Source organism: Microchirus variegatus (genome assembly GCF_963457635.1).
Source record: "Microchirus variegatus genome assembly, chromosome: 17".
Classification (NCBI taxonomy): Eukaryota; Metazoa; Chordata; class Actinopteri; order Pleuronectiformes; family Soleidae; genus Microchirus; species Microchirus variegatus.
Genome location: NC_139818.1, coordinates 21,104,237 through 21,129,846, shown reverse-complemented (window position 1 = coordinate 21,129,846; position 25,610 = coordinate 21,104,237). Strand labels below are relative to the sequence as shown.

At 43.4% G+C, this 25,610-nt stretch overlaps 1 protein-coding gene across 1 annotated transcript; it reads right to left on the bottom strand.

Annotated features, from left to right (window-relative positions):
* Positions 1-1,187: 1,187 nt before the first annotated feature.
* Positions 1,188-22,628, bottom strand: itgb4 (integrin, beta 4). The gene is made up of 42 exons (XM_083903985.1): positions 22,427-22,628; positions 19,543-19,625; positions 19,173-19,255; positions 18,881-18,982; positions 18,587-18,791; positions 18,399-18,495; positions 18,140-18,311; positions 17,385-17,648; positions 17,203-17,292; positions 16,976-17,098; positions 16,710-16,877; positions 16,360-16,436; positions 15,608-15,816; positions 15,416-15,519; positions 14,631-14,726; positions 14,332-14,461; positions 14,118-14,243; positions 13,447-13,565; positions 13,323-13,356; positions 13,036-13,230; positions 12,352-12,455; positions 12,202-12,260; positions 12,085-12,108; positions 11,848-11,996; positions 11,570-11,749; positions 11,317-11,465; positions 10,621-10,828; positions 10,217-10,534; positions 9,966-10,138; positions 9,678-9,858; positions 9,102-9,239; positions 8,829-9,011; positions 8,605-8,733; positions 5,552-5,722; positions 5,332-5,478; positions 4,851-4,988; positions 3,684-3,833; positions 3,403-3,591; positions 3,143-3,298; positions 2,896-3,060; positions 2,275-2,394; positions 1,188-2,193 (listed from the first exon to the last, which is right to left on the bottom strand). Exons 2-42 carry the CDS (start codon positions 19,616-19,618, stop codon positions 2,063-2,065), a joined length of 5,832 nt encoding a protein of 1,943 aa, XP_083760111.1. The 5' UTR covers positions 19,619-19,625; positions 22,427-22,628; the 3' UTR covers positions 1,188-2,062.
* Between the last annotated feature and the right edge of the window lie 2,982 nt (positions 22,629-25,610).

Sequence of the window (25,610 nt, the reverse complement as noted above, 5' to 3'; positions counted from 1 at the left end):
TCACGATTTTCATCCCATACCAGCAACATGGAAAAGAGTTTTTCCGTTTTTTTTTTTTTATTTTTTTTTTAAATAACGTATTGATTGATGAGAATTAACCTCAGCAATGTTAAGAAAGCAGGCGTTGTGAAATCGGCTTGCAAACCAACAGTTTGGCATGTCAGTGCAGTGAAACTGATGCTAACACACTCGCACAACTAAATCGCGAGTTGACGCATGTTAAAACTATTATTATTATTATTATTATTATCTTGCTTTGTTATTTCCTGCGAACCTTTGTCAGGCATGAGATTTGTTTTGTTTTTGGAGCCTTTGAATATACGTAAATTATGAAAATGTGTTTTTTTTTCTCCCAAATGTTGAAATAAATTTACTGTAAAAATTCTCCTGCTTTTGTCTTTGACATCAATTTGAAATTTAAATTTGTATTCGACAGAAATGGTTAAATTTCAGATGTTTAAAGGAGTCATATTATACCCTATTTCTCCAAGTTAAACTAGTTCCCTGGTGTCCTAATGAACATGTCTGTGACATGCTTTGGTCAAAATAACATCAGCGCCACAGCACCCTGCAAAAACAGCTGAAAAAAACCTGAAACTTAAGGGACAGGAAATGACTTGAGCCACAGAGGCTACTGGGAGCTAACAGCAGTTAGCATTTGGAAAAGTGATCATTTGCAGGCTCTAGCAGGCACATTGCCGTCATATATAACATGTATCCACTGGACAGATAAATCCTCTGAGGCTGGAAGTTTGTGTAGAACTCTGTGCTGCACTGTGGAGCCAAGAATAGAACTTTTCGCGGACTTCCGGTTTTCGGATAACGTTACCCTCGCCAGCACTCTCGCGTGTTTTACGGGCAAAGCGGAGCTCCGCGAGACAACAATTCCAGGAATTAAGCGCATTGTGACGTCCCAGTGAGCGCGGAAGTCAACATCGCGTGTTTTATCTCTTGTACTTAGACTGAGGAGGATCACAAAAACATGAGGGAGTCATCTTTTTTCACACTCCAGATTCCCAAATATAAGGATTTAAATGATTTAAAAGCTGATTTTGCATAATATGTCTCCTTTAAGTGAAACACAACATAAAAGACAAACCAGTAATATGTACCTTAATCCCTAGATGCCACTAGATCCAACATGCTGGTGTTTTAAAGTATAAAAATATTTTCTGGTTTTGGTGAAAAATAGTTGATCCATCTGTAACTTTATTTCCTTAAAAAAAGAAAATCCTCTCGACATGTTTCAGTGACAAAAAGCATTTTCGACACAAACTATAAGCCCAGAGAACACAGTAGGTCATGCATTTATGCAAATACAATCTTTCCGTCTGTCCACAACCGCTCCTCTAAAAACACCGAGATCTCGTTGAAGTGTTAAATCTATCCAGAAATAAAATAAAAATACAAAGGCCATGCAGCGTAAAAAAAGACACGTGTTGAGTACAAACCATTTGTCATGTTAGAGCAAGTCGAGTGTCCCCCACCAATAAAAGTGTGTTTGCAGGAATACATCTCTACATTTGGTTTAAATTTTTATATATATATATATAAAAAAAAGGAATTAAATATACTTGGAGAAAGCTTAATATAAACAAATATGAACAAATACGTCACCTCACTGCTCTCAGGATTGGACCGCGTGGATGAGCTTTTAACTTTAAAAAAACAACTTCCTGCAAACACGTGACAGAACGCGGCCTGAAATTTGGGTTTAACCTTGAAATAAACAAAGATGGGGGAAAGGTCACTTTGGATTATTGAGCCACAGTCAGATTACTGACCTGTGCTGGCCTATTCAAAGCCCCAGTGTGTGTGTGTGTGTGTGTGTTACCAGATCTAAACCAACAGAGGGACTGAAGTCTTAACACTTTAAAACGAAAGAAACGAGAAAGAGGAAAAACGTCGGAAGTCATAGAAACGTCACGTCTGTGGACGCCAAGTTTGTAACAGACGTGGGGAAAAAAACCCCGACCTCCTCTTGTCTTATTTACAGCGTCTCATCACGACACGTTTGTTTGTTTGTTTGTTTGTTTGTTCGGGCGATTTAAATTACTACATCTTATGACTCGTAAAACATCTTCTTCGTGACCGTGGTTCCTCCGAGCACTTCCCTCTGGACCACTTCCTTGGTGATTTGGCGAGTCACCATGCCGCTGGTCTCCGTGTGCTGCGTGGTCATCATCATCCCCTCTGCGAGAGACGACCACAGGACACGTTAACGTCTTCGTTCGTCACTGGACGACAACGAGTTATTGTGATATTTGCGGTTACCTGAGTAGAAAGGGTCGTTGAGCATGGTGTGGGAGATGTTGGTCCGCGTGCTGACGTCCGTTGGCAGGTGGAAAACCTCTCTTCTGCTCATGGATTGGTTGTTGTACTGAGACAACGCGCCTGCAGGGGGCGGTGAAGGACAGACATGCACATATAGAGTGAACTGTTTGTAGTAAAATGTGATAATTTGATAGAAAATCTGCAGTAACATGACGACAGAGGTTCAGGATCACGTCAAATTGCTATAAATTCTGGTATCCCATGAAGATCTGACAATACAATTAAATACATTTTCTATTAGAAAATGATTGTAGAATTTCTTGGTTTAAATCTTAAGGGTGTTTTTCATGTTAACTTGACCTCAAAATATCACCCCCAGTGCAAAATTTGGGGTTTTTACATCTTAAAGTCGATTTTTCATCAAATTTACTGGATTCACGGTACCCAGGAGATGAACCACTGATGGCAACATCAGGCAAAAATGGTATATATTCAACCCAAGACAAGTTTTGCTCGAGTATCTGCACAGGCAACAGAAAATGTAATGTATCATGACTTCCTGTAATCTTGCCTCGTTGCCAGTAGCTTATTCAGATTTATGGGTAAACTAAATTTTTTTACCTCCATCCTGAGACTCGATGGTGATGATGCCCTCCCTCTCTGGGCCGAAGCCCTGCGTGGTCCGAGCCTGGACTTTGAACTTGTAGGGAACGTTCTCCGTCAGGTTGGGGACGGTGAGGCTGGTCTCGGAGCTGTCGCCGTTCACCTGGAAGGAACGTACGTCGCCTTGGAGAAAAACGAGAAAACGTTCAGAACATTCCAAGAATGGGAAGGAGAGTGCGGTAACGCAACGTTGTGATGTTCTCACCTCCGCCGTGCAGCTGTTCACAGGTGACCACGTAGCCCAGGATGTCTCCGTTGGGTTTGCGCGGCTTCTCCCAGCTGAGCTGCAGCGAATCGGGGCTTAAGGCGGTGAAGACCAGGGGGCCTGGAGCGCTGGGCGTGCTCAGAGTAAACGGTGAACCTTTAGCGTGAAAGAAGATAAGAGCAGCAGCGTCAAGACTCACCCATGTTCACCGTTTCTGTCGGTTAAACCAAAAAAAAAAAAACGATTAACAACATCAGTACCTGGCATCGGACTGAGAGGACTCTTGGGGTCAACGGCTGACTCAATGGTGATGACTCCCTCTCTCTCTGGACCCCAGCCCTCCTGACTCTGAGCCTTCACCTTAAATAGATAGGAGTGGTTTGGCAGCAGGTCCTGGATGATCACAGAGTTCTCAGCCGGGTTTGTTATATTGATGCGCTTCATATCACCTGCAAGAGAGGACGCGAGAGAGTTGTTTAGCTTTAAACAAAACTACGGAGAGTCAGGCATGTGGTTCCTTGTATTGCTGAATTCATTTTACCTCCGTTGAGCAGCTGATAGAGGACACAGTAGCCAAGGATGTCTTTCTCACAGTGCGGCTCCTGCCAGCTGACTTTGAGCGCAGTGGGGCCCAGAGCAGAGAAGACCAGTCTGCTGGGGGTGTCAGGGACACCAGGAGAGAGTCGGGCGTCTGATGTGTGACGGAGACAGATATTAAGTAAACGTGTAGAGATGACTTTATTTCCTGGAAACATCTTTGTAGTTGAGGTTTGAAGATCTTTTGACCGACATCCTCTCTCCCAAAAAAAGGGTTTTTCAGAGGTTTAACGTCTTCAAGAAATCCAGTTACCACTGATTCAGTGACTTACTAAGAAGCTACACCGATATTCTATGAACACAGGTGACATGGAGGTGAATGAATCATCCTTTACCTCTGATTTGGTCTCCACCATCATCTTTAGCTACTAAATGCTCCATGTTAGCCCCTCCCTTTGCTGTTTGGTGCTGGAAGGAGGATTTCTGATAAATTTATGAGAACTACGCGAGCCAAAAAAACAAAACATGTGCCATTAAGGTCTTTGTTTTGGTCTATATACTGTAGGTGAACTGTAGTTAAGTATAAATGTCACGTTACTGTTCCGCCAAAAACTTGAAAGACGACTAAAGTGTACGTGGAAAGTACTAAACAATTGTATAACATCATAAAACGCTTCAGAAAGAGGCTGCGAGTGATGTAAAACATTTCTGGTTTGACGTGGCTGATAACAGAGGCTCTGTATTAGGATAAGACAAAATGACAGCTTGCCAAAAAGTGAGACCCTAACATGTCAATGATTCCAGCCATGTATTTAAGGTCATAGGGTAGAAGCAAGGAGGCAAACAAGTTTTTTACCCCCACCTTTTAACTGTACATTAGAGGGTAGTAGTTCAGGTGTGGTGGAAAAAACATATTTTAGCCACTTAAAAAAGCTTGCCAAAAAGTGAGACCAAAACATGTCAATGCCCCCTGGTGGATGGCTGCCTGGATAAGTCACATCCTGAGGCAGATGGACAGTAGAAGAAAGTGGAGACACGTCGTCCCTCTTTATTCACAGTCTTATTAACAAGTCGAGACAAACTATCCAAGTATCAAAGAAGCAGGAATGAAGATGATATCACACCCAGCGGACACACCCAGTGCCTTCATGCTCGTACGCAGCAGACTTACCGTGAAGCACCCTGTCCAGATTATATAAGGCTTCGTTGACATCTGAAGACGGGGTCCGGGCCCTGGAGACACCCTGAGACAGGCTGTAGCTGAACTGGCTCTGAGAGTTGCTCTGCATCCCAGTGTAGCCGAACCCACCTGATGGCGCATTGAGCAACAAGGAAGAACAAGGAGGAGGAGGAGGAGGAGGAAGACGGGCAAAGAGAAGGATGGAAGTGGCAGTGGAGTAGGAGGAGGAGGTGGGGAAGGTCCGGTGGAGAGTGAAATAAAAGAGGGAGAAAACAGCGATAGTCAGGATAGCTTCTGCAAAGTCTGTATGGATAAGCTTTGCAGCCAACAGCCCCAACCCTGCTATAGACCCAAGCTGTCGGCCTCATGCATCTAAAAACTCTGCTCTTTAAAATAAAAGCATTTCATTCACAAGAGACACAGACTAAATCCTTAGTTACGCTGACTTTGGGAATAAAACACCACATCATACCCAGATCTGGGAACTTGGTCGACAGATCTCCCATGACGATGGAGTCGCGGATGTTTTCGTCGGTGTAACCCCGGTTCTCCGAGCGCTTCCTCATGATCACGTCCGTTGTTTGTACTCCGCCGCCGATCATGCGAGTGTGAGTGCCGCCTACAAGAGATAAACAAGACATGTTGGTGTTTTGGCTCATATTGTTTCTGACTGCTCTTGGAGTTCTTCTCACCTGGTCCGGTCAAGTAGGTGCTGGACGTTTCTGTGGTGAAGGAGCTGCCGCCGCCGCCTCTGTAGTTAGAGCTCAGCGTGGACATGGGAGAGGAGGACGCCGACAGGTTGCGCATCCCCGAACCCCCGGGGAAAAGGAAGTTCTGCTCCCACTTCCCGTTCATCATGTAATCTGTGGATAAGCAAAGCAGGGGGGAGAGATCCAGAAGAGTCAACCGACCTGAGAACCTGGAAAAGGGTTTCCTGACACCGATGAAACAAGACCGATCTATGAAGCACCCAAAACCAGGCTCAACCGGGGGCCTTGAGGGAGGAAGCACCAGCAAATTCACCTTTGACCTGCAGCTCCAGTCCTACAGGTTACAGCAGTTAGCAAATGAGCACCATCTACAGTAGAGGCTTCACCATCTTCTAGAACTTGTATGAAAAGGTTTCTTTTTAAGATTTCATGGGAACTAATTCAGCAGTTGTGGAGGTTTGTTTGTGTCATTTAATGTGGATATAACTGCATATTTCTGCAGTATTATTCCAAAATGTCCATCTAAACTGCTGCTGCTCCTGGAAAAATCATCTTCCACTGGTCAAAAAACTCTGCTAAATGTCTCTTTAGGTCGGACGATGGAAACAAACCATAAACCACAAACAAAGCCTTTATTGCTCTACAGCCGCACAGTGAAAAAAAGCCAACTAGATCAACACCTCCTCAGTGGGATGGAGAGAGGACAGACCCCGATCATCAACTGGAGGTGGGGCAGTTGATGCCAGTGCTCCTCTCTGGGCAGGCGGCTGGAGCAGAGATGGGATAGATGCCAGCTCCGACAAAGGGGACAAGAACGCAAGCCCGACATGGAACGACTACACAAATTGTTTGCCGTGCATAATAGCTGGCATGCTGTCTGTCTGTCTGTCTGTGGGTCTGATGGAGTGGTCTTCACCTGGCAGGGGTGTTTGGGCGCGGCTGCGGTAGGGGCCCTCATCTGTACTCGTCTCTGTGTCTGTGCTGAGACGACTGGCGATGACGTCCACCTGCCTTTTCCACGACACCTGACGGAGATCTAGGTTGGACCCCACCAACTTGACATAATTCCAGCCTTGTATTTAAGGTCATAGGGTAGAAGCAAGGAGTATGAATTTGTATCCCCCCCCCCGCCTTTTAACTGTTCATTAAAGGGGGTAGTTCAGGTGTGGTGGGAAAAACACATTTTAGCTGCTTAAAAAATAGCTCACCTAAAGAAACCAGACCACTTACTCTTCCTGCACCAAAGTCCATAGAGAAAATCTGTTTTTATTAGTACTGTGCAATAGGTAAACGAGTGTTAACACACACAACACGCTTGCAAGACGACTGACCGGAAAAAGACGCGCATGACGTCATGTTTTACGTGCCGCGACACCGGAGTCCAGGCACCGTTTACAAGTTAGCTCCGTTAGCTGCGTTAGCTCCTTTTAGCGCCAGTTAGCGCGCCTACAGTGGAACTGGAGCGGTCTGTTTATTAAATGAAAGGCGCAACGCTACAAATAACCAGCGTAAGTAAAGTTAAAGTTTAGCGTTACTTTAGAGACTCATTTTAACAATCCGGTGTCACGTTAACATGACGTCACGCGCGTCTTTTTCCGGTCAGTCGTCATGGAAGCGCGTCGTTGATGCCGTAATTTGTGACCTATGTGTTTGAAATGTCTTAGTCAGATTTATATTTGGTAGATAAACGTATGAAAAGCAGTCGGTCGGCAGCTCATGCAGATTTTCTCCATGGAATTTGGTGCACAAACGTTAGCGGTGAACAAACTTTTGTTTTCTATAAAGGTGAGCTTTTAGTTAAGTGCTTTTTCCTTGTGTCCCTGACCCCCTGAACTATCCCTTTAACACATTTTCATGTGACATCCGATGACACAATATACACACACAGTATATTCACATCACAGAATGCCAGAATGATTGGTCCTGGTGGAGAGCAGCGAAACACAAAACATGGAGCAGCGTGGAGCAAGTCAGAGCAGATTTACTGAGGTGAGGGCTCATGCGGTTTGTGATTATACAGCACTGATCTGGCAGATTTTCTGCTGCCTGCTTGGGGCGTCGCCCGCGAGATAAATTCCTCCTCCAGATGGAAGAGATGAAGCGGAGCCATTATTGCTGCTGCTGCTGCTGCTCGCCCTCTGATATTTATCCTCACTGTGAAGCATCGATTTCTCGTCCCTGCTCCCTAAGCGACTCTTTCTTTCATTTCTGTTTATTAGTTCTTTTTTTTTAAATAAAACGGAACTACATTGTGTTCTTCAAACAATACTTGATAAATACTTAATTTATTATGCAACCAAGCGGATTTCTTTTAAAGTCTCTGCTGTTCCTGCCATGTTTCTGGGCAGACGCGTGAAAACAGAAAAAGTAGTAAGTCATGAGCAGTTTACATGAACACCAATTGGAATCATGATTGCCATAAACCCGCCTCCTTGATTAGAATTAATAGGCCATTTCTGACCAGAGCATTTAAATTAGATTAGCGTGTGTTTGTATATTTATTACGATTATGTGTGTCCATGTAAGCATAGCTTTAAAAAGCAGGATGGATTGTGAGTTCTGTGAGGAGTCGGGAGTGAAATAACAGCCATGGAGTACAATACCGTTCAAAAGTTTGGGGTCACTTAGAAATGTCCTTATTTTTGAAGGAAAATCAGAAATACACTCTATACATTGTTAGTGTGGTAAACGACTATTCTCGCTGCAAATGCTTACCACGCTAGAAGGCTATTGGATGATTAAAAAACCCTTGTGCAATTATGTTAGCACAGCTGAATACAGTTATTATTTTAAATAAAAATCATTATTTCTAGTGTTGTCAATGTCTTGACTATATTTTCTATTCATTTTGCAACTCTTTTGATGAATAAACGTGTGACTTTTAATGGAAAACACAAAACAAATTGTATAGGTGACCCCAAACTTTTGAACGGTAGTGTACACTCTGGAAAATCACTTGCATTTCAAGCCAAAAAAAAAACCACAACAACCAAACAACACATTAAAGTATACAGTTTTTGGTTCTCGGTACCCACCATCACCAGAGACGCTGGGTGTCTTGGAGCCACTGGGAGATTTCAGCACCTCATTACTGTACATCAGGAAGCTGTCGTACTCATCTCCCGCCTCTGCATCCACTATCGGGATGTCAGGGATGATGGGAACTGGGGACACACACAGAGAGAAATTCTAAATCTCTTTTTCGGGGGAAAAAAATGAAAGCTCAGTTGTGGAGATGTTTTTTATGTCGCTGACTTACTGGACAGAGGCCTGGTCGGCTGCGACGCCAGATTGATGGTGGCGTCTCTGAAGGGACCCCAGCCCACGTTGTTCTTGGCGCGAACCTTGTACTGGTAGATCTGACCGTTCTGCAGGTTCTCAATCAACAGCATTCGTTTCTTGGGGTTGTCGATCTTTACTTTCTTGGCGGCGCCGACTGGCTCTGAAGACAAGAGGATGAAATAGAATTTTAGGGCGTGGAGGACATTTCATAACGCAACTTAATGTTTGGGACTTTTTTTTTTTCACGTACTCATTTCGTCACTGATGGGCGTGTAGATGACTTCGTAGGCTGTGATGTTGCCGTTGGTCTCGGCCGGCTCGGCCCAGCTGACCTGAGTGACAGTCGGACTGATGACGTTGAAGGCCAAACGTCCAGGTTCACCAGGAGCTGGAGGCAAATGGAGAACATTTCATTTAGATCACCAATGTTTACTGAGTATTTTGAATAAATAGCTGACAGTATAGCCAGTATTTGCCTATAGTAACTGAATAAAATGGAAAATATAGGTTTAACTTTTGGTATTTTGCCTTTATAACTAAACTGTAACTCAATTAAAATGGTTATTAAGCAAAAGTTTGGTGTTTTCTTTGCCTATATGCCCAGATAATGCATGTAACATAATGTTGTAACATAAATCTACCAACATTTATGTAACAGCTGACTCTAAAACACATTATCTACAGCAGCTGTTTTCCCAACAAGCCTTTTTACACAGCTGGTTAAACAACAGCCCAAAAACAAACAAAGATTAGATTTTGAGTGTGACAAATTTGACAAAAAGTGTGATTTAAAAAAAATAGGATGCATCATTTGCGCAGTAATTACCATCCTCCAGGGTCTGACAAGGGATCATGTCAGTGTTGTAACCGTCGCCCATTGCGTTGTAGGCGCTCACTCGCATCTCGTAGTCACAGTAGGGATACAGGTCTGTCAAGTCGGCTTGAGGCGTCTTCACATCTAAGACCGTAGCTTCTTTCTCTGGGTCGCCATAGATCCAGTACTTAACCTACAACACATGAAGACAACAACATTAAAAAAACAAAAAAACAACTACACATCTTCTTTTAAATTTTTAAACAAGATAGATTCATAGAAGTTAAAGCTTTGATTTACCTTGTATCCCAAGGGGTTACCAGGTGGTGGCTCCCAGTTGAGACGTATGTTTCTGGGTCCAGTCGCTTTGGCTTTAGGGTTTCCTGGAGCGAGCAGGAGACCACCTGGTGAGCTGGTTTTCGGGACGACGAAGCCCTTGTTCAGAAGCTGGGAACTCTCAGGAGATTTGGGAGCTACAAGACGGACAAAAAGTCAGATGATGAAACCAGAAAATCAACGCAGATTTCACTGCATCTTGTTCTGAACCTCACCTCCGTCTGTGACGTTGATGATGGTCGTCTTCCTGTCTCCAATAGATGTGTTACCACTGGGGTCAAACAGCTCCACTTGGAAAGTCTCGGGATGGATTGGGCCAGGATGAGCTTTGGGGTCGATCACGATGTTCTTCTCGGTTTCTCCAGGACCAAACTTCAGAGGGCCGGAGAGGTCGAAGCGCTGCGCCTTCCTCGTGCGCCATTTCACCGTGGCAGGGCTGTCTGGGTTTCGAGTACGAACCACGGGTATGATGTAGTTGGGGTCAGAGGTGCCGAAGTTCTGTGTGGCCTTTTTGAACATCACCACACTGGGATCTGGATGAAATAAGACATTAGCAAGAGAAGGAAGAGAAGAAACCTTCATGTGAGACGTTGACGTGAAGCATCTCGCATCCTCTCACCTGGTTGGTCTGCAATAGTGACAGTCGTCCTGGGGTAGCGTCCCAGTTTGGCGCCCTGTCGCGGGTTACTGAGGTCCATGACGAACTGCTTGACCTGTTTGTCTTCCAGGAGGCCGTCTCTCTCATTCAGCTCCAGCAGCCGAACGGGAACGATCTTCTGGGTCTCACCTGGACCATAAGACAGGTCTCCTTCCACAGCCATATAGTCCTGTAATGCAGAGGAAGAACAAAAGCTGCCATTATCAGCATCTACACTGATTTGATGAATAAAAGTGTGACTTTTAATGGAAAACACCAAAACATTGTATAGGTGACCGTAAACTTTTGAACGGTAGGGTACATAGAAAACCCAATAGTAGGCACATTGGCAGTGACATTCAGTCAGCGTGGGCGTAACCATGCCAACATGTGCTACAGCTTAAAATGTCAGACTGCCGATTGGAACAGGGATCTACGGTGGCCTTCACATGCAACAAAAGATGTTGTTCTTCTGCTTTAACACACGAAAACGCACAGTATATCCGCTATAGAATTATGCAATATGGCAGGAAAGTAAGGCCCTTGTAGAAAGCCGTTATACAAACATACTTATGGGTAGTCTATTCAAATACTATCATTAAACCCTAACTATTACACAATGGATTTCAAAAGGTAAAATATGATCTGTACGAAAAGACAATGGAACGATCCTCTCACCTTTTTGTCCTTGGCTGTGAGGTCGCGTGAGCGGTACGTGACCTGTGTGCGTCCGTCCTCGATGATCTCTCTGCTGATCGGAATGTTGGCCACTCCGTCCTGGCGGCTGTACGTGTACGCCGGCTGGAGGAACGAGAACACATTGGTGGCTGGGGAGAAAGAGAAAGAGACGGGAATCAAATGGTGTGATCCGAACGTACGATCATGTTTGTTATTTTGGAGTGCGAATCGTCTAAAGTCTGAGATTTCTCACCGTGCTCTTTGATGATGGTGATGTTGACCAAGCGTTTCCCGATCTCGGCGATGCCCAGCGGCACGTCCACGGCCTCCACCAGCAGCTGCTTCTTGTCGTCGTCCTCGTCCTTGGCGAAGAGCGGCACGTGGACGTCCACGGACTCCACGTTTTCCTGGAACTCGATGGCGCCCGCGGCCTCTGCGGAAAAAGCACACGAATGAGGAACATTCTTTATTTATTCACGCGCACTAAACACACACACACACACACACCGTGTACAAACAGCAAACACACACCTCTGTCTGTGGCCACTGTGTAGTAGCCAGGCACCACTTTGAGGTCGTGGAAGTTTCCGGACTGCACATTTTTCTCTGTGAGTTTGACGATGTCGGGATAAGTGCTGCGAGGAGCAGACAGCACGGTGTCCATGATGGTGTAGTCCTGCCTGAAAGAGCGGCAAAGAAAATATCTCACTTTTGATTCTTTAAGAGGAAATCAATTCTTTGTTGACTTGTTTTTTTAAGGAGTTTTACCTTTTTCCCGCATTTCTCTGCAATCTGTCAACAACCAAAACAGATGTTTCCACGTTAAGATCATTGTACACAGTTCAGTGCAAACGTGATGACATTTGGACATTTGACACATCTCACCTGAAAGCTGTCTTTTGTACTTTCTGCACACCGGGGATCTGTTTGTACACCTCATTGAGCTGGATGGAAGAAATACAATAAATACAACACAGTCTGTGACACTCTTTTGTGACTTTTTACTGTACATTTAACAAAAAAAAACACACTCACGTTATCGGCCACTTCCTTGCGAAGTTGCTCTGCGTCTCTGGATTCCGGGCGAGACAAGTTCTCGGAGAACAACCTGTTCAGCCGCAGGGAGACAGGGAACTGGACTATACATTTTAAAAAAAGACAAAAAAAGAGGAGAAAACAGAGTGTAAATAATTTAAAACCTTTTAGCAAAATCATCCACAATTACTTATGGGATCAAGGCTCATTGTCCTAAGCTCCTTCTAAGAGACGACGGGTGAGGAGATGTTTATGTGTAATTGTATATTGTCCAAATCTCTTTTCCTTCCTTCCTTCTTTGCAGCAGAGCGTGGTCTACAGGAGGTACAGAAGTGTCTTCTTTCTAATATTAATATTATGTTGTTAATATGGACGAATGGATCAATAACACACAAAAAAAACTATTGCAAATAGTTTCTGATCAAATCAAATCACATTTTACCTGTTTAGCACCAAATCACAACATACATGATTATCAAAGACGTGCAGCCACGTGCCTAGGCCGGTTGGGGTGATCAATGCCTCCACAAATACTAAAATCCAGATTATTATCTGAATCTGCAACAAAATATAACCGATCATAGATATAAGTAATCTGAGGACCTTCTTCAAAACTTAATGGGTTCCTCAATTGCACCACACTCCCGCAAAGTTTTAAGAAAATCTGTATAATTTAGGACTCACTGCTTTCTTTAGGATTAGGCTTTATCAGAGCCTGGGGGTGATTTGGTCCTCGGTGAACATTATCCGTGACCTTCCAGCGAACCACATCAGTCCCTTTCGGTGGGCCGGTCCTCACCATGGGCGTGTCCAGGTGGTCCGAGGTGAGCAGAGACTGACGGAGCAAATACTCATCCTCCTTGAACCCGACCATGCGACCTGTACAGAGCACAACATGAGTTATATTCACTGTGATCCCACGTGAGAAAAACGAAGGATTTGAAGCAACACTGTTGAGTTGAATGTCTTACCTCTGCGACAGCAGGGCAGCAGGGCAAGGCAGCTCTGTTTTACAAGAAAAGACCCCAAAGATGAATAAAAGGGTGGCTTCATTTCCTATCAAGCATTTATAAAACGCAAGAAACGTGTCTGCACCTGGCAGCAGCTTTTACAGCATCCGCAGTATTTCCAGCAGCAGAGCAGCAGAAGTGCGAGCAGCAACAACAGGAACAGGAGGAGAGGGAGCAACCACAGGAGGCTGGCAGGGGGACAATCTGAGGGAAGAGGATTTCATGTCAGAAATGCAATGATTTAATCTCAACGACAATCACGTCTGTTTTGTTTCCCAAAGTTCTGTAATCCAGGCTGTAAAAGGATTTTTCATGTCACGTAAAATGCAGGGTTCAAATTCAAGGACTTTCCAGGGCCAATTCCCTCAAATTCAAGGACCCAATAGAATAAATGTCACAAGAGCTGCAAATAACCATTATTTTCATAATCGAAGAATCTGACGATAATTTTCATGACTTATCGTTTGGTCCATAAAATGTCATAACATGCTAAAAAAAACGTTGATCAGTGTTTGACGACGTTCTCGAATGTCTTGTTTTGTCCACAAACCAAAATGATTCAGTTTGAATGATTTATTTGTGATATGGAGCAAAGAAACAAAGAAAATATTTATATTTAAGAAGCTAAAACAATCAGAGATCATGTTTAAATCATGAAAAAAATTTAATCGATAATCAAAATAGTTGACGATTAATTTAGTAGTCGATTCATAATCGATTAATTGTTTAATGTTATCATTTTATGCTGTATCTCACCTCTCTTTTCCAGAACCTGAAGCTCCAAGATTCCTTCCTTTGGATCTTTGGGGTTTTCCGCGGTGTAGTAGTACGTGCAGTCGTTGTCCTCGTCACGGAAGCTGCACGAATCACGCACCAACTCCCCTAAAAACAAAACAGACACACGTGTAATATTATTACAGCGCCGTTCCTGGCATCACAACTCATCACCTGACAGATCACTCGTGCTTACGGTCTTTGAGTTCGTCCACCATGACAATTTTGAACGGGCACTTGGCGCACTCGTCCTCGGTCTTCTTCCCCGTCTTCCAGGCTCGACACTGCACGCATTCTCTCGTGGCCTCGCACGTGCCCAGCTGGGCCTATTCAGTAAACACACAAGGGAATGGCATTAGCTTTTTCAACGATGGTTACTGTAGTTTTCTGACCATAGGCAATCAAAAATATACATATATAAATATATATACATAGACTTTTATAAGTTGCCCTAGGGGCCAGCTTTCAGTGTGTTAAACTTTCCCATCCACGCACCTCAAAGTTGGGCTCACAAGTTGCGCTCATGTCCATGCCAAGGCCGTGACACTTGCAGCGGCCACATTCGCACACACCTCGGTCGTTGCAGATCCCCTGAGAGAGAGTGACACAATCAAAGACACGATGAGACACAAGGTGACACGAGATGTATTTCTGAACTCTGAATTCTCACAATCTGTAAATGTATAATGTCAGCTATGCAATTTGTGACACATTTGACATTTTTTCATGGACTTTCCCTGCTCATTTGACCCATCTATAGCAAAAGGTGTACATTATGTATACCTTTTTAATTTAATCTTTTATCCATTTTGTCACTTGTCTAACTCACTGACATTTTTTTTTTCAAACGACAGGCACAAATACAAGAAAAGAAGAACATAATTACAGGAATCAAAGGAATCAGTGTTTCCATATGTATGACTGGTAAGGTTCAAATTTTTGGTTCACTTAGAAATGTCCTTATTTTTGAAGGTGAAGCACTTTCTCAATGAATATAACATTAAATGAATCAGAAACATGTGGTAAACGACTATTCTAGCTGCAAACGTCTGGTTTTTAAAGGAATATGCACATAGGTGTATAGAGGACCATTTCCAGTGTTCTAATGGTACATTGTGTTTGCTAATCGCGTTAGAAGGCTATTGGATGATTAGAAAACACTTGAAAACCCTTGTACAATGATGCTAGCACAGCTGAAAACAGTTATTATTTGGAATAAAAAAGATTATTTCTAATCTTGTCATTGTCTTGACTATATTTTCTAATATAGTCAAACTCACCCCCTTGTCGTCCAGGCACGTCTCGTTGCTCTTGGGACACTCGCAGGCATTTCCCTCCCAGCCTTCTGTGCACGCACAGCGACCCATAATGCAAGAGCCACGGTCTGATGGGGGAGAAAAGGGAAAGGATTTCACTGCATTAACTCTGTGTGTCCTCCCAATTCAACAATCACAATTATTTTTTTCCCGCACCGTTGCAGAGGAAGCCTCCAAATCTTTGACACTGGGTCTTGTCGTACTGACAGTAGGGCCCTTCAAACTGCTCCGGGTTGTAGCACATGCACGTCCCACACTCGAGGCAGTCTCCGCGGCCTGAACAAGGCTCCGTCATGTCCGGGCCGAGGCAGTGGCTGGTGTCCAGAGCTGAGGAGCCCGCCGAGCAGTTACAGTACGTACTCAGCCTGAAAGGAGACACATGGAGGAAGAAGAGGGTTGAGACGAGAGGTCTTTAAACAACATTACAACACAGGCACTGGTGTCACTTTTGCCTCAGATACACTACCGTTCAAAGGTTTGGGGTCACCTATACAATTATTTTGTGTTTTCCATTAAGTCACACTTTTATTCATCAAAAGAGTTGCAAAATGACTAGAAAATATAGTCAGAAAATATAGAAAAACTGTTTTCAGCTGTGCACAAGGATTTTCAAGTGTTTTCTAATCATCGAATAGCCTTCTAACGCGATTAGCAAACACAATGTACCATTAGAACACTGGAAATGGGCCTCTATACACCTATGTACATATTCCATTAAAAACCAGATGTTTGCAGCTAGAATAGTCGTTTACCACATTAACAATGTATAGAGTGTATTTATGATTCATTTAATGTTATATTCATTAAAAAAATGCTTTTCCTTCAAAAATAAGGACATTTCTAAGTGACCCCAAACTTTTCAACGGTAGTGTACTTTCACAAATGTATGTATGTATGTATGGTCTCACCATCCATCGTAACAGCGACACTTCCCACAAACCAGGTCTCCGTTGCCATGGCATCTGGGTGATTTAATAGATGCATACTGGGGGACAGATTTATATATAAAAAAAAGACATTAATTTCGTCTTGCAGAGACATTTGGAGGTAAATTGGTGCTTCCAAAAGCCAAATTTGGACTACCAGTATCAGATAACATTAATACTCAGCTAAATACAGAAGAACTTTAGCTGTAATAGCTATATGTTGCTATGAAGGCGTTCTGACTGGGAAGGATCTGCATTATGAGGAAAGAACTAGACTTTGAGAAGCACCGAGGAACAAATGTGTGCGTGTGTGTGTGTCTATGTGCGTATACCTTCTCACATGCGCAGGTTGGACACAAAACCGAGGCGTTCACGCTTAAGGCGGCGCTAAAAGTCGTGGGCTTTATCTTCATCAACCCTTGGTTTTCATCCGCACTCGTCTTACACACAGACTTCCCGTCGAGCATCCTCTGGGCTTTGAGACGCATCTTGAACTTGCCCTTGGAAACAAACAAACATTAAAATGTAGAATATAGCATGTATATAAAGTATGGACTATGAGTTTAGTGAGTCGTTCGTGTGTCATTTTAGCTCTTACTACTGCTCCTGGCTTGAAATCAAAGTCATTGTGCTCTGCGATTGCTCCACTGGTGGACAAGAACTGAGCCTCAAATGCCTTTGGTCTGTCCACTGCACGGATGCTCATCTTAGAACGGATGCTCTGAAAGCACACATGAGGACATCAGACAAAAGACATCTGATTGCAGCCATTTGACTCTTAAAAAAAAAAAAAGGAAAGAAAGATTGGGCGAAGTGATGTTCTACCTTGAAGGCACTCGACATGACCTGCAGGATGTTGGAGGAGTCCTCTTGCAGCAGGCCAACCTCAGCAATGGGGAAATACTCTTTAAGTTTCTACACAAAACAAAAACAAGACAAAATAATCACATTACTTTTTGACTGAAACTAAAGCATAGCGTGGATTAAGAAAAAACAGAATAACTCACCTGGTAGTACGTGTAAGAGTGGTTGGTGACGGCAAAGATGGGGATGATGTTGTTTTCGCCCAGAATATCAATCAGTGTGGGTATGGAAGGGTAGTCCTGAAGTTTATCATGCGTGTATTTGCCTTTTCCGTCCAGATGGCAGGCCTTGTCGTTGCGTTTCAGGATGCCGGCCAGCACGTTGACGCCGTCAGCCTCGTAGTGGAAGGCCGACTCAGTGGAGAAAACCAGGAGGTGGGTGCTGTGCTTTCGCCAACCGATCTCCTCCTGTGGGGCGAAAGCAAATAAAACAGGAGGCCGCAGAATAAGGACATTTAGGTCAAAGAAATGATTGCGATTGCTCAATTGGTCAAGCCTTGACGGTCTTTACAGTCTGTACAGCAAGTGACAGTCTCTGTCCTTGGACTTTAGTGAGGAAAAAGTCCTTGTACAGGGGGAAACAGGCATCAACAAAACATCACGTTTACAAAGAGAAGAAAATAGTGGAAATTGGTAGGAATCCCTCGAGACGCTGTTGAAATACACATTAAAGTCTCGACATCCATAAACCTGAGGCTCCCTCACCTATTTCCTTTAGCAACGATAACAAACGCAGTGATCAGAACAGATGACTATGGATGAACCGATGCAATATTCAGTGGTGCATCGTCTAATATTGACCACTGAAATGAGCTTCCCCTGTTTCAAAGACCAGCAACTGCCACTGGAACGGACTCACGACATGTAAATAAATGTCCAACCCTGAGTGAACTCCTTACCTTGCACACAGCAGCCTGCAATATGGCATCAAACCCGCCTTCAGGAGCATCCAGGTTCCCGGAGATATTCTCCTTCTTCAGCTTACTGGTGAACTCATTCACGTTGCCCGTCAGCTTGATGGCATTTTGGAACGCGAACGGAGGGTCGCTGTTTGGCCACGGCGTTTTGAGTCTGACAAGTGAAGGAGGAAAGAGAGACATTTGTGTTTTGACGTCTTCAGCGCTGTGTTCACGTTGCGTCACATTTTCTCTCTCTTACTTCGCGGGTCTCATGTCGGTCTGCGGCTCAACCACTTTGTCCACAAACTTGCCAAAGCCGATGGTGTAGTCATCAGACAGCGTTCCCACCACCGAAGCTATGCATAAAAACATAAAAAAAGTCTCATTAGTATAGACATTATATACATATATACATACATACTCAAATAAATTCAAAGAGCTGCTCACCAAGCTGGCTGCCCATCTTCTTCAAGTTGTCCAAATCGTCAGCCATGGAGTTGGAGAAGTCCATAAGAATGTAGAGATCCAGAGGACCTTTGGTTGGGGCAAAGACATCCACGTCCACCATCTTCTCCTCTCCTGGCAGGAAGCTCATGGACATCATCTGCGGTGACACCTGAGACTGCTGAAGCGCCGTGTTGATCATTTGAGCCTGAGCAGCAAGAGGAGCCACGGGGAGGAAAGTAAAGATCTGGCCACAGAACGAGGGAGATTTGGGTCTACGGAGCAACGGAGTCTTACCTCAATGGTCTTCATACTGCTTTGAGCGGTGATCACAGATGCAGCCATGCAGCCATGGGCGAGTATATTGATGCGCAGGTCACAGCGAGGACCATGAAAGGTCTGTGCAAACAGAACGTTTGATTCATGTGATTTGCTTTAATCTTTAAAAAAAGATTTTTCAATCGTTAGCTGATTTATTTAGATGTTAAAGATGCTGTGAGTGAAATTATATGTTCTATGCTGGACTTAAAATGCTAAAAATAGTGGCACGTCTTCAGAACGTAGCTGGTAACTGGTTTTCTGCTCTCACCTCATCAGGACAGTAGGCACATCCTTCTCCGGCCTGCAGGCACTCGGAGCAGGTCAAAGTCCTGGCAGCAAAGCAGTAGTTCTCTGAGGGAAAAGCCAACAAAGAAGATAATCAAAGGCATGAAACATAGCGAGAATACCTGTGGTAACACCAAAACACATTCTACAGAAGGGAAAGCAGCAGCTGGAGGAAAGTAAAAATAAATGCTGTGATCTTTGTCAAGTAAACAACCCGGAATGAACAGAGATATTGCACAAAGTATACAGAAGATTGTTCATTTTAAGAGTCTTTAAACAGCAGATGCATTCAGCATTCAAAATATACTAAATATCTAATGTCTAAAAACTACAAAAACTATTAACTTGCTCACCTTCGGCATAACAGGACGTCAACAGGACGGCCAGAAGCCCGAGCCCCACCGAGAGATGTAACGTCCATCTCCCCATCTCCTTCCTTTGTAACAGACAAAACACACGCTCACGTTCACATACATCATGTCTACACTATATATATATATATATATAAACACACATTTAACACAGTTAGAGGTTTTGGTTCTCGCCACGCATGTAACTTGAACCACCTGTACTTTCTTTTGGCCGTGGTGCAGAGACGAGGAGGACACTCCCTTTACCTTCCACTTTGAAGTGGAGCTGTAAACTGAGACTGGTTGAAAAGCGAACGGGCGGACTGTTCCTCTCTCTCAGACAACACTGGACTCAGACAAAAAATAACTTTAAAACAAATGTAAATGTCCTTACGATGCTCAGATTTAAAAGGATATGTTTACCAATAGTATGAATCACAGATTTTGTAAGGTTCCTGCTGTGCTTTGGTTTTGATATTTTGAAAGCTATCACTGCGAATTCCATCTGTTCCAGTTAAAGTAAAGGTTCCGTGAACTTGAATCCAATTTAAATCTGGATTAGGTGAAAAAGTTTTGTCGTTTCTCATCAATAATTCTGCAGTGACCCATTCAGCGTCATGTAAATCAAGAGACTTCATTGACAGAATCCATGACAGGACACTCTGACCAATCAGAGTGCAGCTCACAGAGAGAGGGCGCCTCCCATTGGCCGTTCTATTAAGTAGCTACACGTATGTGAAAAAGTCGGTGGAAAAGTCGCAACTGCCTACGCGAGTGCGACAAACGTAATAAACACGTGTCAGAATAAAGGATGAGTGTGTCCTTGTTTTGTGGGAGGAGCTTCGTTTTCCTAGCTGTCACGTACTGCAGCTTTAAATGCTGTCGCTTTAGAGAAGAAATAGTCTCTTTTAAAACATTTTCGGGGGTGTAAATAAAAGTTGGATGTGATTTATTTAAGTTAAACGCACAAATCAAAAAGATACATTTTCGAAACTTTTAACATCTTAATCTGCTTTAAAAACCTTCTTTAAAATAAATGACTGGAACTGTACATCGTAACGCGAGTGCTTTACATCCCAAAGTGCCATAAAACTGTATATAACCCCATCCCTGATGAAGATTTATCTCCTAAATAGTTTGTAAATTAGGTGCAACAACCTATTAAAGTCGTTGTCACGAGCCAGTCGAGACACGATACAAATAGAGATAGAGGAATCACAACAGGAAGAGACTAATACAGGGCGGGACCTGGCAATAGTCATGGCAGCGTGTTGTTGTTTGGACTCTTCAAAATAATAATTTCATGCTGGAATGTTTGGACGGACGACAATCTGACAAAAAGGGAAATAATATCTCCGATAGGCGGCGAGGAGAGGTGGGAGGTGAACAAAGGGCACAGCGGTATGCGGCTCAGTCGTAATCTGTGTGGGCAGTGCCAACGCAAGAGAAATGATGATTTGTGCTGCGGGAGAGATTTACAAGCGCGGGCAAAGGAATTTCTCCTCGAGGCGAGAGAGAGAGTGACCCTGTCCAAGTTAGAAAACACGGGCTGGAAAACACATGGGAAAAGGCACCATAACACTGCACTGTGAGATCCAGCTCACTACAGGTGTGTGTGTGTGTGTGTGTGTGTGTGTGTGTGTGTGTGTGTGTGTGTGTGTGTGTGTGTGTGTGTGTGTGTGTGTGTGTGTGTGTGTGCCATGAGATGTCACATAAATCACTGACCAGGAGGGGTCAGAAGACAAAAAAAAAAAAAAGGAATAGAGCAAAACAGAGCAGCTCCTATTCTCCAACAGAGCACACTTTGAGCTCGTGATGAAACTGAAGGCGTTAATGAGGCCGTCGACGTGCAGAGAGACACAAATTACAGCCTGGGAGAGACTGAAAATAGATCTGAGTCATTTAAGATCTAAACGTCCAGACGAAGATTCAGAAGCAAAAGACGACTTTATCTTGAGTTCAGACAAACTCACGACTGCCAGGTGAACATACCACTGCTGGGCGTGAACCTGACCCTCTCATGACATCATCATTTAGGGGGTAATAACAGGGTCTGAGGGGTGGGGGGGGGGGGTCAAGTTCAACACAGCTTTGAAGTAGTGATACACTGGGACGTGTGTGCATACGTCTGTCAATATGCACAATGCAAACACTGGACTAGCTACTATCATTATCAATTAATCAAAATATCAAAAAAAATAAGTGTTTCCCAAACCTCAAAATTGCATTTCTAAATGTTTTTGTTCAAATGTTTTGCTTAAAAACTATCGATATTCAGTTTACTGATACAGAGGAGAGAAAAAAAACACTAAAAATGATTAACAACCTTTAGAATAGTGGGCAATTACGTTTCAGTCTTATATAACACACATAATTGCTTTATATTGAATATTTTATGTCACTTTTTTTTTTTTTTTTTTTTTAAATCGTTTCCGATTCTCTAGCTGTGAATATGTTTAAAAACCAAAATTATGTTTTTTTATTTGACTTAAATGTCTTAAAAATCTGATGTGACTGCTTAGCATTTGTTAAATTGGCTGATTTCAACACTTTAGTTATTGTTTTGTCACATTCTTTGGGCCATAATGTCCATGTCCCTCATTGAAGTCACTGTGTATCGCTATTCCACTTTAAAAACAAACAGTATAAGCATGAAAATTGGATGTAAACAACAACTGAATCCAAATCTGCACAAACTCCTTTACGCACGTCTACAACTACATGAAATATCAAGTTACATAATGCACACACGCTATAGCAACTTCACCTGCTCCACATAAGCAGAACATTTAATTTCCTTATGACTCTTCAGGTGAAGGGCATTGCAAACAGTGTCGCCTGAGGAAACGTATGACTGGATAAAAAGGAGATTAGCGATTGAACAAACCTCTCACTGCGCTCTCACCCAGGCCAAGTCCAAAAGTCCAGGAGCAAATCAAAAAGAAGAAAAAAAAGAAAGAAACACTAAATCCTTTTGCTTAAATTTTAAAGGGGGGGAAGTTTGTATCCACCTGCTGACAAGAAAACGTCCTGGCGTCCAAGTTCAAAGTTCAAAAACGGACAAACTTCCAGCGTCTTTTTTTTCCCCCCTATCCTTTGCTTCCCCTCCTGCACCACCAGCCTCTGTGTGTGTGTGTGTTTTAAGCAGAGAGATATGAATGACACAGAGACTCAGAGCGACTGAGTGAATCTGAGTGTGTGTGTTGAGACTTGATCCTCCACTGACTCTTGTGCACGCACACACACGCACACACACACACACTTTCCCCTTCCCCGTGCAGGTGAGTGAGAGGGTTAACTCCCTTCCTGTACCTGTACCTGTAACTCCCCCCCCCCCCACCCTGTTGGAAGTTTAAAAACTCCACACCTCTGTGTGTCAACCCCTCCTCCTTGCTGCATTCCACCCCAACACGAGTTCACCTGTGTGGGCTTGAGCGTGGGGGAGTCAGGGCCCCTCCCTAGCACAGAGCCTCCTCCCCAGCTCTTGGGAGTGGCTCACGGAGCAGAAACAGTGCCTGCAGGCTATGGGGGGAAAAAGGGCTTTGTGACGCCTGTGTTTACACAATCATGTGCTCATAGAGTTTGTGGGCACACTTTTTCGACATGACAAATATTTGATCAGGAAAAATTAAAGATTGCCACACATCTATTGAATCTGCCCCCCCTCGCTCTGTGGAGGACGTGAAAAGTCCCCGGTGTGGACGTCGACATTCCTGAACAGTGTCCCTGACACTCAATCCTGGCGCTCACCTCGTTTTTAATTGTGTTGCAGCACACACACACACACACACACAAAACCGCAGTGGACTACAATGTGGAGCCAAGCCAACAATGAAAGGATTAAATATCACTCTCAGTCTATTCCTTGCAGCAAAACAGGCCAAAATGACCATTGTGGATTTTATGGCTGGGAAAATGAGGACAGTTTTGTCCAATTTTGTGAAGCTAACAACTGCTAAGTTGTCATTTATTGCTAATGTAAGCTACGCTACTGGCCAACTTGGCCTCCAGACTTTCCGTTGCTATTTTAGAGTGGCGGCCGGTCAATAGAGGGCGCTAGGGTGACCTGTCTCACATGACGAAGACAGGAATCACATAAAATCATTTTACAGAAACATGAACATTTAAATAAACTAGCTTGACATTATACAGACCGCGAGTGTTGTGTGTAATCTGCATTTAAATGTAATGTTTACAACGAATGAGCGGTCATGTGGCGCATTTCCTGTTTCTTTGGGGCGCAACAATCTTTACCATAGACTCTCGTCATAAAATTATATTTTTAAGCTTGGTTATGTAATTTCTGAAAAGCATCTTTTATGGCCCTTCTTTTCTGTTTTTAGTGTAACGTTACAGCGCCACTCACAGGCCTGGCATATGTACTACAGTTACACAACAATCCTTCTTGTATGTTTGTTTGATAAATAAACTCAGACTCGTCTTTGTTCCAGATTCACGGGAAACAGATATTTTTGTTGGACGCTGACCGTGATCCCTTTTAATCAGTTTTGTTTGTTTGATAAATATCCTTATCTTGCATTCCTGTTTGAGGTTATTTCAATACAGTTTGATGAAGTGATGCTTCAGAGGGAACAGTGGGAGTATCAGATGGGGCCAGTGTCACTGCAACCTGATTGATATTGAGGCTTTTGCTTCTTAAAACACAGCGGACCACACATCGGTCCTGACAAAAGCAACTTTAAATCACCGTCACTGCACCCGATTATTACACTCTAACAACCTGTGACTCAGACGATGAACACAATGAGTTTAGTTAGATGAGAGGGCAGCTCGGTACAGGGCCATGTTGGGCAATCTGAGCGGGAGCGTACACAATCACACTCCCAGCAAAAACAAGGGCAACTTTCACTGCGGGGTAATAAAAGTGCACTAACTGCAGTAACACCTCTTCCCCTCCTCTGTTGCTGTCTGACACCGCAGCAGCGCGCGAGGCCAGTCTAAACAGGCGCTTCACGTGTTTGAGGCGGAGCTGGAAGCGAAGTCACCACAGTGAAAGAAACACAAGACTTATGATGCTCAATTTGAGTTTTCAGTAAATACAGAGGAGGTAGAAGTTATAAGATCATATAAAATCATGGTTTATGTTGGGGATAATTGTGAACTGTGGAGTACGTTTAGACAAAATACCATTATGACATCATGGTACATGGCATTATGAGGTCATATTCATTGCTACTCCCATGACAGTGTGACATTTTACTATAGAATAGTTTTGCTGCCGTTATCCTACACTATGACATCACGGTTATATGGTTATAATTATTTTTGCATGATTTGTCTTTCATTTACAGATTCATTTTGCATCACAAATGTTTTTTATCGTGATCTATGCTTCCGGTATATCATTCCCTTTCAAAATAAACACTTTTACATGGAAATTCTGGGACATATTGTCACAAATATTATTGGGCTATCACGATGGAATATCATGACCTTCGACTGCCTTTCCCCCCTAAAAATTTGACTTTTTTCCCACTACATGTTTAGCGACCCCCCTGGTGTAGTACTCTGTGATACCACGGCCATTATCACCTGTGAACTTCACAATATACAGCATTATGACGTCACAATACAAAAAAAACTATGATTATAAAAGCCGTTTAGCTGTAGGCCATTGTGACTCACATGAATAGGATTCTCAGACACTGGAACAATGAATGTATAAATCAAGATAACAATAATAATCTTTAATAAAGGTAACACTAGAGCGGATCACATCACTAGAAAACACAATTGAGGCTATTAATCATTGAAATAAGACACTTTTAGAAGACTTTAAAAACTTATTATGCAAGCATTATTTACTTTAGCAGACAAAGAACTTCGACTTACTGAGAGTGAGACGTTGTCCCAGTGAACCTGGCCTCATCTGCAGAGAATCCACAACAGTCTCACTTCCTCTGGGTCCAGCAACACTGTGCCAGTGTGTGCGCGTGTGTGAGCTCGAGCCGCTCCAGCCTGCAGTGAGTGTCCCGACTCTGCAACAATTTACATGACAAAAAACTGCACTTTTTGGATCACTGACTTCATTCACTGCTTATAATGGCGTC